The 20,287-nt window shown below is 49.0% G+C and overlaps 1 protein-coding gene across 6 annotated transcripts in view; it reads right to left on the reverse strand.

Annotated features, from left to right (window-relative positions):
* Positions 1-3,870: 3,870 nt before the first annotated feature.
* Positions 3,871-20,287, reverse strand: part of CLUAP1 (clusterin associated protein 1) — a 167,919-nt gene continuing 151,502 nt past the window's right edge. For 3 of the 6 annotated variants that reach the window (XM_074964680.1, XM_074964677.1, XM_074964676.1), the window contains 3 exons: positions 10,061-10,116; positions 5,543-5,599; positions 3,871-4,939 (listed from right to left, as the gene is read on the reverse strand). In XM_074964680.1, the coding sequence (XP_074820781.1) occupies positions 4,787-4,939; positions 5,543-5,599; positions 10,061-10,116 (266 nt within the window). In that variant the 3' untranslated portion in view covers positions 3,871-4,786. The remainder of the gene's footprint in view (positions 4,940-5,542; positions 5,600-10,060; positions 10,117-20,287) is intronic. The other 3 variants (XM_074964681.1, XM_074964679.1, XM_074964678.1) reach the window with 1 other exon arrangement.

Raw genomic sequence — 20,287 nt, forward strand, 5'->3', positions numbered from 1 at the left:
AGAACTGGCACCTGGAGCAATGAGAATTACCCCAGGCTGCATCCACAGCTCAGGCGCCACCCATTCTCCAGTGAGCCCTTGCTGGATGAGCTGCATACAACTAGGTAGGGAGCCCTGGTGAGCCGCTGTCCCAGCCGGTCATCACTACACAGCCTTTGTCAATCCCACAGCGCAGGAAGGCGGGGGAAGGAGGTCTGAGCCACCATAGGTTTCCCCATATTTAAAATAGGAACTAGCCCTTGTTACTGTGTGGTGCTTGCTGGTCAAACGGCTATCTTACTGGGGACCCCTGTAGATCCAGCCCGCTCCTGGAGACACCACCTGACCTCAGCCCTCCACTTCCCCTTTGAAGAGCTGGACGCACCTACTCTGACTACATTGGCCTGTCATGCATGACTGGTGGTTAGCAATAGCACAGGCCTCAGCCGCACTCACCTCCACTTACTTAGCAGCAAACACAGAGGCGCGGGTGTTGGGTTTTTTTTAATCTCTGCTCTGACCTACCACAAACAAGCCCTGTAGCCTGTTTCCTCCAGCCTTCAGAGCAGAGTTCAGCAGTGAAGGCCTGTACAGTTGATCAGTGTTCCCAGCACTGAGCTCAGCAAACCCCTGTTTATCCAAACAGCACAAGGGAATGAAATGTGTTTAGCTAAACAGGCAGCTTTCCATGCAAATGATTCACTGGGGGGGAATTTACTCATTATCCACCAGAGGGGTATTTCAGGTAAAAGGGGGTTGGCTAAGCAAATGTTTGCTGTAATGGCTTCCCTTTCATGCCTGTCTCTCCCCAGGCCCCAGATGGTATTTGCCCAGGGGCAGCAGATGTGCTACCAAACCTCATCTACTGGAAGCATGCGTGCGTGTGTGTCTTTAGATGCACTGAGCTCAGACCCTATGCCCTAATCTATGGGGGGTCTTGCACTTAGGGGTCAGCAGGATACTAGGGCTACCTGCCACAATGGGAGCTGTTCCTTGGCAGCAGTTTGGCATGAATGGACGTGACTCCTCACTGAGTTGCACTTTGTGCCATAACTGACACCTGGGCGAAGTGGCTGTCCACATCAGGAAGCCGCACAGCAGTAGGAGCATTTCAAACCCACGCTGCATTCCCTTTGCACATGTGTAAATGGCTTCACAAGGGGCAGGCGGTGGTGAATCGAGCCCCATGAGCTGTGAATTCCCAGCGCCATGACGCTAAGGTGTGAGCGGAGTCAGTGATTTCTGCAACAGCTTTTTTTTAAAAAAGCTTTTTTGCGGCAAATCCACTGAGTGCTCTTAAGGGCCCTTCCTGGAGCCTTCAAAGGGCGTCTTGTCCTGAAGCACTTACATGAGAGGAAAGTGATCAGGAACAGTCAGCATGGATTCACCAAGGGAAGGTCATGCCTGACTAATCTAATCGCCTTTTATGATGAGATTACTGGTTCTGTGGATGAAGGGAAAGCAGTGGATGTATTGTTTCTTGACTTTAGCAAAGCTTTTGACACTGTCTCCCACAGTATTCTTGTCAGCAAGTTAAGGAAGTATGGGCTAGATGAATGCACTATAAGGTGGGTAGAAAGCTGGCTAGATTGTCGGGCTCAACGGGTAGTGATAAATGGCTCCATGTCTAGTTGGCAGCCGGTGTCAAGTGGAGTGCCCCAGGGGTCGGTCCTGGGGCCGGTTTTGTTCAATATCTTCATAAATGATCTGGAGGATGGTGTGGATTGCACTCTCAGCAAATTTGCAGATGATACTAAACTGGGAGGAGTGGTAGATACGCTGGAGGGGAGGGATAGGATACAGAAGGACCTAGACAAATTGGAGGATTGGGCCAAAAGAAATCTGATGAGGTTCAATAAGGATAAGTGCAGGGTCCTGCACTTAGGATGGAAGAATCCAATGCACCGCTACAGACTAGGGACCGAATGGCTAGGCAGCAGTTCTGCGGAAAAGGACCTAGGGGTGACAGTGGACGAGAAGCTGGATATGAGTCAACAGTGTGCCCTTGTTGCCAAGAAGGCCAATGGCATTTTGGGATGTATAAGTAGGGGCATAGCGAGCAGATCGAGGGATGTGATCGTTCCCCTCTATTCGACACTGGTGAGGCCTCATCTGGAGTACTGTGTCCAGTTTTGGGCCCCACACTACAAGAAGGATGTGGATAAATTGGAGAGAGTCCAGCGAAGGGCAACAAAAATGATTAGGGGTCTAGAGCACATGACTTATGAGGAGAGGCTGAGGGAGCTGGGATTGTTTAGTCTGCAGAAGAGAAGAATGAGGGGGGATTTGATAGCTGCTTTCAACTACCTGAAAGGGGGTTCCAAAGAGGATGGCTCTAGACTGTTCTCAATGGTAGCAGATGACAGAACGAGGAGTAATGGTCTCAAGTTGCAATGGGGGAGGTTTAGATTGGATATTAGGAAAAACTTTTTCACTAAGAGGGTGGTGAAACACTGGAATGCGTTACCTAGGGAGGTGGTAGAATCTCCTTCCTTAGAGGTTTTTAAGGTCAGGCTTGACAAAGCCCTGGCTGGGATGATTTAACTGGGAATTGGTCCTGCTTCGAGCAGGGGGTTGGACTAGATGACCTTCTGGGGTCCCTTCCAACCCTGATATTCTATGATTCTATGATTCTATGATTGTCCAGGCTGGATGCAGTATGTTAGCCTACAAACTGCAGCCTTGTTTGGCTGAAGCTCTGTATGGACAGTGCTAGGTGGCAGTACTGTCCTCTGTGTTCGTACACAGAATATGTTTGACTCTGTCTGATTCAGTTACAAGAGAGACAATAACACATGGGAAATGTAACTAACAGCACCGGGACCAGGCTTGATTTTATGAGCAGCAACTCTCAGTCTGGGGTGCGACCTCGGTTTTGATAGGTGGGGGTAGTGGAAGCAATGGCCTCTGCCTCTCTCAGTGCACAGCAGATTCCCGGCAGAATAGGTAACTAGTGTTGGAAGTGGAGATAGAGCGCAGGTCCCCTGCTAACCGCTGGAATGGTGCTGGGATTCCATGAGGGATTGTGGAGCGTAGGCCCCCCTGACAGTTCACAGCTAGCTAGCACCCATGGAATCACACAGCAGAAAGGCAGGGGGCTCTGTTCTCTTTGAAGCAATAAGGCAAACAGCTCTCCTAGCAGTCCCAGTTACGGTGAGTCTTTAAAATCTAGGTGAGTTGCGATATTATTGGTGTTGATTTGTGTTACCGTAGCACCTAGGAGCTCTCATCATGGACCAAGACCCCATTGTACTAGGTGCTGTACAAACACTGAAAAAAAAAGAGGGTTCCCTGTGCACCAACATAAAGTTAGACTTCAACCTCCTTGCTCTATTGACTGGCACCATACTGGTGTGAAAGGAATGGCTGGGATGGGTGGCATGAAGAAATTCACCTTGAACTACTTAATGTTCCTGTCTTCCTGCAGTACTAATAATGAAGAGGGTTAGATGCACATTTGTAATGCAGATGTAGGGTAAACAAGGGCAGATTTCCAGATGTAGAACGTGCCAGGCCAGCAGGGTGCCAGCAATATGGGAACAAAACTGGGCCACTCAACTGTCCTGATGAGCAAGCGCCAAGGTGAAGCGCTCTCATCAAGCAGTAATGTCTGCTCCTGTGAAGCTATGACATTCTACAGCAGCGCTGACAAGCAAGTGAGGCAGACATAACTGACACATGAAGTGAATGCACTTGAGCTTTCTCTAACCTACATGGTTTCTCAACAAGAATTGTGCCTGCCTAATCTACTAAAGCTTCTCAATAAAAAAGGTGACATGAATCAATGCGGAAAATACATGTATTTCTGAAACACGGGAATCTATATAAACAACACAACTTGTATAGCACGCAAGAGGACAGCAGCATTTGATAGTACAATAGACTTCTGTGGCTTTTTAGACTTGTTTATGGAAGAGAATCTCTACCCAGTTGTCGTATCGGAAGGTATCATGCAAAAGACATCCAAAGAAGGAAGGTCCTGTAAGGCACGCATTGCAATGAACGCAAACCCTTAGACAGTTAGACAAACTTTGGACATATTTGACTGCACTCATTGCAAGAGACTACGGCCTGGTCTACAGGACTTTCACTAAAGGGCTGATGCTTATGCTGATTTAGTTCAACTGCTGCAAAGCCCTGTGATGGTGGTTCAAGAGTGGATTATTGCAGTTTCGCTTAACCCGCTTCCTGAGAGATTTAAGATAAATTACTGATATAAGGTGGGTTTATGCCAATATAACGGCATCCACACAGTGTTTTGCAATGGCTTACCTCTATCAGTTTAATATCACACCTGTATTAAAGGTGCGCCTCTGTGTGGTAACAAGCCCTTAATTTGGTAAGGCATCAGTTTTAGCTAAATCAATATAAAGCAGGTTTAAATCAATTCAAATGTACCCACACAAGGGTTTTACGTCAGTTGTAACCAGTTTTAGTTACACTTGTAGAGGTTTGTGTGTAGACAAGGCCTAAACGACCATTTGGTAGTGGTTTTCAAAGCTTGGAGCCCTAGTTCTAATACTCAGATACAATCCCACTTTCCAAGAGGTTAAGTAAACAAGTTTTTAATATTACATCACTTTTAATTATCATCAGAATGAGTCAAACTTTGGGAAAGACGAGCAGGGAAGAAGATTGGCAATTAAAGTTTAACTGTCACTATGAACATAGCTTTATTATTTACCAACTCCAAATTTCATTCCGATATAAAATACCTGCAGGCCCAGCAGTGTGTTACATTCCCAAATCTTGCGCTGTCTGAAGTTTTCATCTCAAGATGTTGAGTGGTTCCACCTCGGAAGGAGAGTCAGAAGTCATTATCACTCTCCTCCAGTGGCTCTGGCTTCCTGGCCCGGCGATTGGCCTTGCTGGGAGAGATTTCCATGCTGTCATCTTCAATGTCATCCTCATCATCATCTTCATCATCATCCAGGTCAATCTCACTATCCTCTGACTCCTCCTGTAAGAAAGCAGTGGGTACTGAATTCATGGCCAGTCCCTTCTCAAACCAGTGCTATCCTCAATGGCCAAAACATACAAAGCCTGCAATGTACATGTCTTCTGTGTGCCCAGAAACATGGCAGGGGGGAAACCTGCACATCACTCTCTGCTGAGAAGAACTGCAGTCACGTTCCCTGCCCATTCTGAAATTAACCAGAACCACGTCCCTCCATCCTGAGATAATGACCCAGTTACTAAGAAACACACAGTGGGGTGGGGTCCAGTTTTGGATCTGGCATAGGGAGTAGTAACAGTATATGGCTTCATTACTGAGCCAACAGCACAGGCTGGAGCTGCTGACTCAGAAATGATCGGAGACTGGAGCCCTCACCACCGGTGGGAACTAAAGACACTACACAGCTTTCAGCAGCAATCTCCCACTTTGCTAGGCAGTGGCTGCTCCACTCATGCCGCTGAAGACCTCCTTTCCAGGCTCCCAGTGGGATGCTGACAATGGACTTCTTTACCGCTGCTGAATCCAGGGGAACAGCAGGACCATAGAGGGAACTGTGGAGTGCCCTAGGATAAGGGTGACGAAAGGAACCACAGGAGACAAACCCACCTGTGCCTTGGTGCTGGAGGTCTTGTGTTTACCTGGTTGGGCTTGGGCTGATCCCGCCTTGGAGACCGACAGTGGAGAGAACAATGGGAGATGGAGAAGGGAAAAACATTAAAAAGAAAAGCAAACAGAACACAACCAAAGTGAGAGCAAGGAAAGGAGGCAGCAGTGGACGCTGCTCACAGCTGAGGGTGCTGTGCACAATGTCTGAGCGGTACTGCAAAGCGCGATGCTACAGGAAGGGATGCTAGGAACACGGACAGGACCTGGAAAGCCAACTCCAAACAGCATGCACAGGGCAATGGTGCCCAGAGACGTGCTGCTCACCAGTGCTAGGGGCCTGCAGGCTGTCCTGCATGACTGTCTGCCAGGAGCCAGGCTCCCTGGAAGAGAACAGAGCTTCTCCCTGAAAGGGGCATCCCAGACTGGTTGAGGGAGACAGGGCGGGGACAGAGGAGAGGAGCAGATGGGTAAGGAAACCAGCCCTGGGCTCACTTTGCTCCCCACTGCAAACACGTTGGCCTGGGGCAGCAGGCAGCTTCTTGGAACCCACCTTCCTTCTCTGCCCCTTCAGCAGCCCCCAGTGCGCCTGGTCCCAGGAGCAGCTCAGCCAGAGCTACAGGCTCAGGAAGCAGCTCACCAACCCCGAGGTCGTGTCTCTGCTCTCGCAGCACACAGCTCAGCTGCCACAGGAGGTGCCCTGCCCTGGCACAGGCCGAGGCAGCCAAGCCCCGTGAGGATGATTATCATTATTACGGTAGCTGCCCCGCTGGGTTGGGTGCTGGAAGGGAAACCCAGACCCTGCCCTGAAGGCAATGCGTATGGAGATTTGATAGCAGCCTTCAACTACCTGAAGGGGGGTTCCAAAGAGGATGGAGCTCGGCTGTTCTCAGTGGTGGCAGATGACAGAACAAGGAGCAATGGTCTCAAGTTGCAGTAGGGGAGGTTTAGGTAGGATATTATGAAAAACTACTTCACTAGGAGGGTGGTGAAGCACTGGAATGGGTTACCTAGGGAGGTGGTGGAATCTCCATCCTTTGAGGTTTTTAAGGCCCAGCTTGACAAAGCCCTGGCTGGGATGATTTAGTTGGGGTTGGTCCTGCTTTGAGCAGGGGATTGGACTAGATGACTTCCTGAGGTCTCTTCCAACCCTGATATTCTATGATTGTGTGATACACAAGCAAAGCAGGCTGGGAGGCCGGGGGCACAGCCACTGGCTCCAGTGTACAGCTCTCGCCAGCTCTGTCCCTTCGCTGTGTTCTCCCCCCAGCCTGCCCTACTCTGTGGTCTGGTTCTCTCCCTTAGTAGGTTTTACCCTTCCCTTCCTTGGGTTTCCCTCTCTATATTTTGACCCATTTCTGGCTGAGGGTCTGTCCCTGGTAGAGTCACGTAGTTGTGGCTGATCCCTGGTACCTGCTGGGGTGCTGCTCCAGGAGGAGCTGAAGCAGCTACTGCTGAGAGCTACTGAACTGGGGTCTCTTGAGCTCCACGCATGGGTGGCTGCTGGGACCTGACAGGTGCCAATAGGTGGAGTGGGGCGGGGCGGGCGGGGGGGGCGGAAACAGGCACCAGTCGTCCTGGCCTCCCCTATTCTGTCTGGAGTGGCTACAAACAGAAAGATGAGAGGAGGACAAAAGGGAGTGGAGACAGGAGAGAGCGAGAATGAGAGAAAGCAGCTGTGCGGGGCCTGGCTTGAGGGGCTAGGCAGCATCCCTGTACTGGCTCAGGCCAAGAGTCCATGGAGGGAGCCATAGCCTGGCTCTGGCCAGCACAGGCTGGAGCAGAAGAAGGTAAACAAAGACAAAATACACCTTCCAGGATGGAGGAGGACTTGTGAGTCTTGAACCCAGGTCTGTGGCTGGGCGGTGCTCCCACCAGCCAGCTTTGGCAGAGCCATGGCCAGCACACCATATGTCCTGGGAAACCTATCATGCGGAAAGTGCTGCTCAAAGCAGAGATGCCTGGCAGCTCCTCCCATAACCTCAGATTGGTCCAGACATTCCATTTAAGCCTGGAGGCAGTACTAGGAATTAACAAGGCAGATCCCCGCTCTGCATCGTTCCTGGCTCCTGCCTCTGTTCCTGGTTATTGAGTCTGGCTTGACGCTAGGCACTGGGCCCCGGCTATTGACTTTGGCTACACTCCTCAGGCTTGATGCCTATGGCTCTAAGCATTGGATCTGATGCCCACGCCCCAGTCCCTGACAGTCATGCAGTGATCAGCACCCTTCCCCCGCTGAAGGGATCTGGACCCCACAGGGTGCCTGGGGAAAACTTGCTCTTGTGGGCAATGGGCTGGGAGGGGCTTTGCAAGCTTTATGGGAGAAGGAAGACTTGTTTTAGGGCTGAGGCACTGGCTTGGGACTCAGCAGACCCAGGTTCTACTCCCAGCTCTGGCACTGACCTGTCACTGCCCTTCTCTGTGCCCCAGTATCCCTCCCCCTGTAAAATGGGGCTGCTATGTCTCTCCCTCCTGGGGGGCTGTGAGGATAAATCAGACACTGCAGTGATGCGGCAGAGAGCTTTCCCAAGCAGCTGCAGCCCCAGATACTAACTGAGAAGCAACCCAAGGAGTCCTAGCCCCCAGCATGCTGTGAGAGGGCTCTCTCTTTAGATGGCTCCTGCGTTCTCCCTGCTGCAGCAACAGGCCCTCACCAAAGCTTACTCAGCTCCCAAGAGCTGCCTTACAGTGAGTGGCTGTAAGTGAGGTGAGGTATCCAGCTCACACATCCATGCCCTGTGCCTGGAGATAATTACGCTTCCTTCCCTGGATACTGCTGATACCAGAGGGAGTTTGTACTCCTCAGACAGCCAGACAGGGACTGGTTGGAGACAAAGTATTCAGGGAACTTGTCACCTGCCAGCATCCTGCACAGGAATGTGGGTGTCTCTGGCCCAAACACAGAGAATGAGTCATTCCCCAGGAGGCAGAAAAATGAACTTAAACAAACCAGTTCAAGCCAGAAGCGAATCGTGGAGCAAGGCCTGGTGAATTCCTGCCTAGACAGAATGTGAGGCACTTCACTCCACTGGGCCCTGAGCAGAAACAACACTGGGAGCTGGTCTTTATAGCTATGGCCTCAGACCCCCTCATCCTCACAGTATCTAAGCATCCCCCCAGCTATCAAACACGCCTCGAAAACGGATAACCCTTCTCCTCTGCTGGCAGGAGAGACTGCTTGTATAGCTCAGTTTGGTTGGGGTGTGTTGGGGACAGGGGACAGACCTTCTGTGGGGAAGCCACAGCAGAGATGCATTTTGCATTCAGCTGTGAATGTTGGGAAGTCCCCAGTCATTCCTGTCTCTGGGGGCAGTGAGTTCCACAGTGTAGGTCCCACCCCATTTTAAATTCTGTCACCCACACTCCTGTGCCTGAGATCCTGGTCATGGAGGGAGAGGTGTCTCTTAGGTAGACAGGGCCAATACCATGGGGGGGCTTTGAATGGCAGGACTGAGACCTTGAACCAAACTGTTCAATGGAGAACCAATGTGGTGTGCCAGGACATTATGCTTACTAGAGCTGTGCTGCTAAGCAGGTGGTCTACTCCATTTCGTGCTAGTTAGAGCTTTGTCAGGGCATGTGACTTCATTCCTGGGGATACTGGGATGCAGTAACCAAGCCTAGAGGTCACAAATGCATGGATCACAGGGGCAAGTCTGTGGGTCCCGTGAGATTCAATCCTACTGCTCCAAGTCCTGAACCCTGAGGCTCCCACTGTTAATCTTTGCCAGGCTGACAATTCACCATTAGTTCCTGCTCTTTGCGCTGCCTCTCTCTCTCTCTCTCTCGCAGGCCCTTTCTGATTCATGACAGCTCCTTCCTCTCACACTGGGCAGGTTTCCTTAGCAGCCTCTGGGGAGCGGCTTTGCCAAAAGCTTTTGGAAAGTCCAAATATTTATAGCAAAGAAACGTCACCTCTGAGAACCTTATACCAGCTTTAGTCTGAGTGAGTCAGAGCAGTGCTGCAAGGAAGATCTATGAATGGCAGAGCAGGCAGAGCCCCACTGCTGGTTCTGGACAACAGGGCTCTGCTTCCTGCCATTAGCAGCCTGGTCCCTCTACCTTGGACTAGCAGCACTGCACAGAGCCCATCCTGCCATTCACCGGCAGAATGACAGCAGAGGGCAGGGCTCTGTCCCAACCCCCCCCTGCACCCCTCTGTTGCCTCAGGCTCAATGGCTGGCCAGAACAGAAATGGGTGGGGCTAGGAGTTTCTAGCACAGACAGGAGATCTGTCATTACTAATGAGGTACAGAATGGAGTTAGGGCAATGGAGAAGTAACAGAGACTAAACAGGCTAAATAAAGAAAACAGGGAAACAACATGCAGGAGAGAGAGGGTGTAGGGGTGTGTAAGGTGAGGATGGGAAAGGAAATGGGGGGAGAATGCCTGTGTGATGAAGATTTGTCAGGGGAACACTGCCATCTAGTGCTGTGGGAGCAGGTCTGTCACTGCAAAGCTCCATCAGTGATGGACAAGCCGAGATGCCCTGCAGCCCACACAAGATCTTTTCCTACTTACATCATCCTCTGTGTCTCCACCTTGCATTGTCCCCACGATCCGTTTGTTGGGTCTCCCTGGGCAGCAGAGAGAAAAACACAATGAGAACATGCCCACCCCTCCACTTCATTAACAGAGAGCAACTAAGGAGCTGCTCTGTGAATAAATAACCCTTGGGGAGATAAAGCTCATGGTTTGCTCTCTAGGGGCATAATGATGCACCATCATCAAGGCAAACTACAGCAGGGTTGGACCCCAATGCTCCTTCAATGCCACGGGGCTCAGAAGAAGGTGTGGGGGGTTATTATCTGCTTACTCCTTATCTCGTTAGCTTGATTCATAGTGGTTACTCTCCCTATGCCTTATCGTTAAGGCTGCGAGTTTGTGACTGAGGTCACGGATGTCACAGATTCCATGACTTTCCGTGACCTTTGTGACTTCTGCAGCGGCTGGTGTGCCTGGCTCAGGGGCAGCTCAGGCCTGCAGGCACTGCCCCCACAGCTCCCATTGGCCGTGGTTCCCGGCCAATAGGAGCTATGAAGCCAGCACTCTGGGCGGAGGCAGAACACAGAGCTGCCTGGCCACGCCTTCGTCTAGGAGCTGAGTGAGGAGGATGTGTCTGCTTCTGGGGAGCTCCCCATGTAAGCGCCGCCCAGAGCCCTCCTCACCTCATCCTATGACCCAACCCCCTCCCACACCCAAACTTTGCTGCTGCTGGGGGGGGGAGGGGAGGTGCAGAGACAGGTAGGGAGCCTGCCGGCCCCACCAACCCCTATCCCCAGTACCAGCGGGGGTCCCGGGCTGTGCGCCGCCATCCCTCCCCCCAATAAGCACCCAGGCCACTCTCCCCCTGCACCCGCAGTGCCCCCAGGCAGCCCCTCTCCCTCAAGTTTTAGTCAGGGGTATATAGTAAAAGTCACAGAAAGGTCATTTTTGTTTACTGCCCGTGACCTGTCCGTGACTTTTACTAGAAATACCTGTGACTAAGCCTTACTTATCGTTAATAAAGTACTACGCCACCACCACCACACACACAACCCTTGATGGCTTCAGACACATTTTTTCTCTCGATCTAGATTTTTACACCCTAATCCTCATTGTGCTGTTACTTTATTTTAGACATTGGTGTGCTGCATGGACTCTTTTAAATCTGTGCCATTTAGCAACTGGCCAGGTGAGGTGGCCATCAGCACCCATATTCTAACTCCATATCCTGTCTTTCGCTGACGTTTTCAGCTCCAATGGCCCATCCATTTGCCAAGTTCCCACTCAGTGGTTGCTGAGATTAGTATTTATACAGCATCACGTGTGCATGGTGATTTGAAGACAAAGTGATGCTTCAGTTATTTTTCATGGCCACACAGAGCATGTACCACAAAACCACTGATGGAATGTACATGGAAAGAGCATGCTAAGACCTAAATTACAGCAGTGAGACATGCTGTGTGCGCATGTATGCGTGTGTGCGCGCACATGTGCGTCTGTAACATGCCTTTTCTGCAGAGTCCGAATTTTCTCTCACACTGGTGAGAATCTGAAGTAACTCCACTGAAGTGAAGTTACGCTGGTGAGTCAGGCCCTGTGTTTCCATGGCTACCTTATACCAGTGCAACTGTTCCACAGGTTGGGTCACACATCCAATTATATAAAATGGCTTTTCTTGCCACACATAATGAACTCTACAGTAATCTCCCGCTTGCCGACACGCTTGCAAGGAAGCAGCACTCTAGTTACACACAGCTCAATCTGTTTAGTTTATCAAAAAGAAGATTGAGAGGTGCTTGATTGCAGTACGTGAGTATTTTCCAGGGGAGAAAATACTAGGTACTTGTCATAAATATCAAGGGAAGGGTAACCACCTGTCTGTATACAGTGCTATAAAATCCCTCCTGGCCAGAGGCAAAACCCTTTCACCTGTAAAGGGTTAAGAAGCTAAGGTAACCTAGCTGGCACCTGACCCAAAATGACCAATGAGAGGACAAGATACTTTCAAATCTGGAGGGGGGGGGGGGTCACAAAGGGTTTCTCTGTCTGTGTGATGCTTTTGCTGGGAACAGATCAGGAATGCAGCCTCATAACCCCTGTTAGTTAGTAAGTAATCTAGCTAGAAATGCGTTAGATTTCCTTTTGTTTAATGGCTGGTAAAATAAGCTGTGCTGAATGGAATGTATATTCCTGCTTTTGTGTCTTTTTGTAATTTAAGGTTTTGCCTAGAGGGATTCTCTATGTTTTGAATCTGATTACCCTGTAAGGTATTTACCATCCTGATTTTACAGAGGTGATTCTTTTACCTTTTCTTTAATTAAAATTCTTCTTTTAAGAACCTGATTGATTTTTCATTGTTAAGATCCAAGGGTTTGGGTCTGTGTTCACCTGTACAAATTGGTGAGGATTCTTATCAAGCCTTCCCCAGGAAAGGGGGTGTAGGGCTTGGGGGGATATTTTGGGGGAAGACGTCTCCAAGTGGGCTCTTTCCCTGGTCTTTGTGTAAGATGCTTGGTGGTGTCCTTGGTTCAAGGACAAGGCAAAGTTTGTACCTTGGGGAAGTTTCTAACCTAAGCTGGTAAGAATAAGCTTAGGGGGTCTTTCATGCAGGTCCCCACATCTGTACCCTAGAGTTCAGAGTGGGGAAGGAACCTTGACAGTACTAAAGGGCTCTTCAGAGAAAGTCATAATAAGAACCAATGGAAGCTAAAGCCAGACAAATCCAAATTAGAAATTGGGCACACATTTTAACAACGAGGGTGATTAACTACTGGAACAAACTACCAAGCGAAGTGACAGGTTTCAGAGTAGCAGCCATGTTAGCCTGTATCCGCAAAAAGAAAAGGAGTACTTGTAGCACCTTAGAGACTAACAAATTTATTTGAGCATAACCTTTCGTGAGCTACAGCTCACTTCATCGGATGCATGCAGCCACTGTATGCATCCGATGAAGTGAGCTGTATCCGATGAAGTGAGCTGTAGCTCACAAAAGCTTATGTTCAGATAAATTTGTTAGTCTCTAAGGTGCCACAAGTACTCCTTTTCTTCAAGCGAAGTGGTGGATTCTCCATCTCTCAATGTCTTCAAAACAAGACTGCTTGCCTCTCTGGAAGATATGCTTTAGGGAAACACAAATTATTGGGCCCAGTACAGGGGTAACTGGGTGAAATGTAATGGCCTGTGAAATAAGAAGGTCAGACTAGATGATCCCTTCTGGCATTAAACTCTACGAGTCTATGAAAAAGCCATAAGCAGGATTTAACGGAGAGGACTGAAAACATTTTGACATAAAACTCAACTACAGGAAAGCTCCCAAACACATATCCATTCTTAACAGCGGCAGTTCCTGCTGTCTAGGCAGCACACGGTTACACTGTATGCAGAAATATTCTGTTCATAATGTCTAGCAGGAAAATGTTACCTCCTGACTAAAGTCTCAGAAAAAATGACTGGGAAGCTTCTAAGGCCTGCAGATCCACATCTTTACCCAGGTTCTTTGTAACTCAGATTCATTTATTCAGCAAGCACCTCCAGTAGATGATTCATCCCCCAAAATGCATCCTGAAAGGCTCCCTCTATGTACCTGGGTGGAAGAAGTTAAGTGGAACAGTATATGTGGCAGCTTTAAGGTGTTTAGTACAAGCTCTCGTTGCTTTTCAACTCCCCAGGTGCAATCAATGAAATACAGATGAATGCTACACAGTTTTGTGGCATTTGCCTGGCTCTGGGAAAAGGGCATAAAGGAAGAAATGGTTACTTACTGTAACTGAGGTTCTTCGGAATGTGATGCAGACGTGTGTTCCACTTAGGTATGTGCACACCCAGCGCGCCGGAGACTTTTGCCTACCAGTACCCATAGAGGGGCGGTGCACGCACCTCATGGCTGTGGCCCCACCCCTGGCTATATGAGGCAGTGCCGCCCCAATCCCCGCAGTTCCTTTGCATTGAAAGCCCATGAGAAGAGACTCCGATGCAGAGGGGATGGAGGGTGGGTCGTAGAACACACGTCTGCATCACACCTCGAAGAACCAGAGTTATAGTAAGTAACCATTTCTTCTTCAAGTAGATGCAGATGTGTATTCAACTTAGGTGACTCACAAACAGTAGAATAATAGAATCATAGAATATTAGGGTTGGAAGAGACCTCAGGAGCTCATCTAGTCCAATCCCCTGCTCAAAGCAGGACCAACCCAACTAAATCATCCCAGCCAGGGCTTTGTCAAGGCGGGCCTTAAAAACCTCTAAGGATGGACATTCCACCACCTCCCTAGGTAACCCATTCCAGTGCTTCACCACCCTCCTAGTGAAACAGTGTTTCCTAATATCCAACCTAAACCTCTCCCACTGCAACTTGAGACTATTGATTCTTGTTCTGTCATCTGCCACCACTGAGAACAGCCGAGCTCCATCCGCTTTGGAACCCCCCTTCAGGTAGTTGAAGGCTGCTATCAAATCCCGCCTCACTTTTCTCTTCTGAAGACTAAGTAACCCCAGTTCCCTCAGCCTCTCCTCGTAAGTCATGTGCCCCAGCCCCCTAATCATTTTCACTGCCCTCTGCTGGACTCTCTCCAATTTGTTCACATCCCTTCTGTAGTGAGGGGACCAATCCAGAGGTGGTGCTCAGAGTCTACCGCATTACAGATCGCAAGACCACCCTTCCAAGGCCTGTGTCCACTCTGGAAGATGCGGTAATAGCACAGTGGTCCATAAACATGTAATGACAACCACGTGGCTGTCCTGTGAATGTCCAGTATGGAAATGTCATTGAGGAACGCTATCAATGTTGCCTGAGCTCTCATGGAGTGAGTCTGTATTCGCTGAGGAGGCGTAGCGGAAGCTCTTTCATACTCGGCCTTGATACATGATGTTATCCATCTAGAGATGGTCTGTGCAGAGACCGCTTGCTCCTTCATGAGGTCTGCATATGACACTAACAGGCGAGACGAAACACGAAATGGTTTAGTCCGGTCTAGATAAAAGGCTAGATATCGCCTGACAGCCAGAGCATGAAGGTGCTGTTGTTCTGAGGAAGAGTGCAGCTTAGGGAAAACACAGGTAAATACACCATCTGCTCCAGATGAAACTGATGATTGCAGTGTTATCTTATCCTTAGAAAAATGAGGGTAAGGTAGCTCAGCCATTTGGGTCTGGAACTCACACACCCTTCTTGCCGAAGTGAGGGCAATCAGGAACACGATTTTCTGAGCCAGAAGGGGCAGCAGACAGGATGCAAGGTGCTCTTATAGAGGCCCTATCAGAGCCACCAGAACCGTGTTTAAGTCCCACAAGGGAACTGGTTCTTGGACTGCAGGATGTAAGCGGAGAAGGCCCTTCAGAAATCTTGTCACCATGGCATTGGAAAAAACTGACTTCCCTTGAATTGTGGGTGAAATCACTGCCAAATGCACTCTCAGCAAACTGAATGTGAGGCCCGATTACTGAAGATGTAACAGGTACTCCAAGATGTCCTGGATGGAAGCCTCTGTCTGTTGAGTCCCGTGAGCAGAAAACCTCTTCCATTTTCCTAAGTAGGCTGTCCTAGGGGAGCACTTCCTACTGTTGAGAAGGTCTTGTTGGACAGCTTGCGAGCACTGCTCTTCCTCTTCATTTAGCTAGGCAGCAGCAATGCCGTGAAGTGCAGGGAGTTGACTGCAGGGTGGAGGGTGTGACTGCAGTTCTGAGTGAGCAGGTTGGGATAGAGAGGAAGTGATATGGGAGGCTGACTTTGTTGAGGGTGTGAAAGTTGAGAATCAGAGGGGTAGCCATGTTAGTCTGTATCCACAAAAGCAATGAGGAGTCTGGTGGCACTTTAAAGACTAACAGAGTTATTTGGGCACAATCTTTCGTAGTTTTTTTAACCCACTGTAGTGGGGTGGCTGCCCCACTCCTATACTAGAGGGGGCTCCAGCAGGCCAGAAAGGCTGTGCGGGTGGGTGGCCAATCAGAAAAGGCCTGCTAGGGAGCCAATCAGAGGCTGAGTAAGAGATAGCCAATCAGGCCCAGGCTCAGCCCTATATAAAGGCTGCCCAGGAAGGGAGCAGGCTGTCTTTCCCAGGCCTTCAGAGGGTGAAGGTCCCTCTCCTGTGTGAGGGGACCACACCACACCACACCACACCACACCACACCACACCACACCACACCACACCACACCACACCACACCACACCACACCACACCACACCACACCACACCACACCACACCACACCACAGGAAGGGGAGCAGAAGGAACTCCAGCCCAGTATCTGCCAGGCTGCAGGCCCCGAGGGAAGGGCTGGGCTGGTGCAAAGGGGACGAAGGGGAAGCGACCCAGGGAGAGAGGCAGACAAAGGGAGAAAAGGGGGGCAGGAAGGCTGCCACCAAAGGGTCCCTGGGTTGGGACCCAGAATAGAGGGTTGGCCTGGGTCCCCCCCTTGCACATACACCCAGCTGTTGGACGTGGTGAAACCAGACTGCACCAGACCCCGGCAAAAGGGGTTAGACTTTGGGGTGTGGTTGGCCGCTGTGGCTGGGCGAAGTGAAAGACTGCTGATAACCAACCCTCCTCCCCCCCAGAAGGGGGTGAACGAGAACTAGGGGGCACTGCTGGAGGGCAGTGTCTTGAAGAGGATGCTGCAAGAAGGGAGCAACACGGGTCCAGGCGCCAAGAGAGGGCGAGAGACTGACGGGACACCACCAGTGGAGGGCGCTCCACACTGGACTGAGCTAATTCCCTGACGAGTCAGCAGGAGGCGCTGTGGTGGTGAGTCCCAACCCCGTCACACCCACTAACAGATTTATTTGGGCATAAGCTTTTGTGGCGTTTTTTTACCCACAAAAGCTTATGTCCAAATACATCTGTTAGTTTTTAAGGTGCCACCAGACAATTCGTTGTTTTTAAGGTTGAGAATGGGTTTCATCCCGCTCTTGGATTTTGGTATCAGGAAGTACTCACAGTAAAAACCAAGGCCCTGGTGTTCTGACAGAAACTCCTCCATCACTCCCAACTTCAACAGAGAGCTGACCTGCTTGATGAGCAGTGTCTTGTGAGAGGGGTCCCTGCAGATATGGAAGACAGGTAAGAAAGAGGCATGGAGAGGTACTGGATTGAATAGCCAGATCTGACAGTGTCTAGGACACAGCTGTTGGAGGTAATAAAGTCCCAAACACACACCTAAATGGAATATATATCTGCATCTATCTGGAGAACAAATATATCTTCTATATTCAGCTTGTCTGCAGCTCAACCTGAGTGTGGCAGCTCCTATTCACATAGCTTGGAGCTGCAATTCCTCAGGGGCAGGCTTTACTGAGAGAAGGGAATTCTCTGGAAGAAGCTAGAATATTCCCTGCCTCTCTGTGGATGCTCAGAGAATGAAAGGCCTCTTTCACTTAACTTGATCAGTGACAGTCTTCTTTTGGGATTCCCCATAGCAGTTTTTCTCTTCATTTGTCCTCTGTACTATTACTGGGGGCACTAATATGTTACCCAAAATCCTAGGCAGTCCCAGTCCCAGGACTAAACAGAAAAGCCAAATTCACCATTGAGAGCTATGCATATATAGCAGAGGAAGCAGAACTTGACCCAGTGTTTTTTCTCCTTGGTGAGAGGTGACCTGCAATCAATTCCTAAAAAGAAAAGGAGACTCTGCCTTGCTTTGCTGAATACAGAAGGCCTGAAAGGGTTCCTAAACTTGGGTGGGGACGCTAGTATGATATCTGCTTGCTTCTTACCTTGGAAATATGAGGAATGCCAAACCTCTTCAGAGATGTCTGTGGTGAGCTCTTGTACTTTAGGTGAAAGGGCAAGGAGTAGAATCTCTGACTTCCTTTCAGCCAAGTCTTCATTAGACACTGGAGTTAACTCAGTGTTAACAAAAACCAAACCAAACCAGAAGTCTGACAAAAAACCCAGACCCCATTGCTCAGATTCCACTCTCTTGTTATCACTAGTCCTCTAGCTGCCAGAGACTAGCCCTCCGGGACAGACAACACTTGATTTCTAATGTGAAAAATCAACAACTTTAAAACAAACCCTTCCAGCCTTATTCATGCGAGAAGCACAAGGGGGCACACTTGCTCCCTTTTGCAGGTCACCCTAAGAGCCCCCAGAGGCAGGCTTTGTCTTGGGGTGGTGAGATATTGCATACAGTGCCTTTAAAACAAGAAGGTTTTCTCTCCATCCCACGTCTGCTGGAGCGGAGACAGAGAAAAGGTAGCAAAACAGGAGAAGCCCTGGGTCGACTGTGCTGGAGTCACTATCTGAAGGGAACCTTTTTTCCTGCTGTAGGGACCGTCTGTATAACGTAACCTAGGCTAGACTATGTAGCTCTGGAAGAGCTGCCTCAACCTACTAGACATACTTGTTTTCTCCCAACCTGTATTGTATATTGAATTATAAAATGATAGGTAGTCATAGGCATGTAACCCACGGGCTTCAGTGGAAGAAAGAAGAGGGAAACACTGTGGGTGTGATTTTTTGCTCCTCCTTACATTCATGTAAATCAGGAGTAGCTCCATTAAGTCAATGGAGTTACATTTCTGCGACATTGGAGTGGGATGAGAATCGGGCCCTGTGACACAATTTCCGGAGACTGTCTGATCCTGAAGGGGCAAGGGTGCTCAGTACACTGAGCATTAGCAAAAGTGAGATCTTCCAGGTTACTAGAAGAGTCTCTACAGTGAAGGCAGCATATTTTAAAATTCAGATATTCAAAATCAACTCTGTGTGTAAGCCTCTGTAGGGGAAGTAAGAGGGGCTGATAGAGGATACAAATACATTTTACTCATGTTCCTGAGGAGAGCCTGAAAATAGAGGGCTTGTGTCTGCAGAACAGGGAGAGCTGGCACGTATGGAGGCGTATGTCACTTGCAGTTAACTCAGTTCAGCTCAGTTTAGCCTGGGGTTTCAGGGCCTGCTCTGGAGTTTAGTACTCACTGATTTACTCCTGCCACAGAGGTTCACATTGCTTCTAAATGAATGGAAGTTTGCTGGGTTTACTTACAGACAACGTGAGTTCAGCAGGGACAGGTTGTACAAAGTGATAATTGGGTATAATGCTAGTAATGAACATGCTGTTATTCACTGTGCCTCTGGATTCAGATTGACTTGCTCTGTAAAGTATGTAGCCACTGAGCTACTGAAAATTGGAAATGAACGTGTATCCAGGGTTTTACCCTTCATGCATCTGCAGTTTTCCCTCTGCGTGTGACTCTTGCTGCAGCTGGCAGTGTAATAGCTGTGCACTGTCTACACTGGACATGTATTAACCCCTACGCCCGAGAACAAATGGATATAAACTGGCCATCAACAAGTATAAGCTTGAAATTTGAAGGTTTCTAACCATCAGGAGTAAAAAAAAAAAAAAAAAGAAAAAAAAGGGGAGTACTTGTGGCATCTTAGAGACTAAAATTTATTTGGGCATAAGCTTTCGTGGGCTAAAACCCACTTCATTGGCTGCATGCAGTGGAAAATATAGTAAGAAGAGATATATCCACAGAGAACACGAAAAAATGGGTGTTGCCATACCAACTGTAACAAGACCAATTAATTAAGGTGGGCTATTATCAGCAGGAGGAAAAAAAACCTTTTGTAGTGATAATCAGGATGGCCCATTTCAAACAGTTGACAAGAAGGTGTGAGTAACAGTAGGGGGAAAACATTAGCAAGGGGAAATAGTTTTTACTTTGTGTAATGACCCATCCACTCCCAGTCCTTATTCAAGCCTAATTTAATGGTGTTCAGTTTGCAAATTAATTCCAGTTCTGCAGTTTCTCGTTGGAGTCTGTAATTGAAGTTTTTTTGTTGAAGAATTGCGACTTTTAGGTCTGAAATTGAGCGACGAAGGAGGTTGACATGTTCTCTGACTGGTTTTTGAATGTTATAATTCTTAATGTCTGATTTGTGTCCATTTATTCTTTTGCATAGAGATTGTCCAGTTTGGCCAATGTACAAGGCAGAGGGGCATTGTTGGCACATGATGGCATATATCACATTGGTAGATGTGCACGTGAACGAGCCTCTTATAGTGTGGCTGATGTGATTAGGTCCTATGATGGTGTCCCTTGAATAGATATGTGGACAGAATTGGCAACAGGCTTTGTTGCAAGGATAGGTTCCTGGGTTAGTGTTTTTGGTGTGTGGTTGCTGGTGAGTATTTGCTTCAGGTTGGGGGGCTGTCTGTAGGTGAGGACTGGCCTATCTCCCAAGATCTGTGAGAGTGAGGGATAGTTTTCCAGGACAAGTTGTAGATCCTTGATGATGCACTGGAGAGGTTTAAGTTGGGG

The sequence above is a fragment of the Natator depressus genome, chromosome 10 (genome assembly GCF_965152275.1).
Source record: "Natator depressus isolate rNatDep1 chromosome 10, rNatDep2.hap1, whole genome shotgun sequence".
Taxonomy (NCBI): Eukaryota; Metazoa; Chordata; order Testudines; family Cheloniidae; genus Natator; species Natator depressus.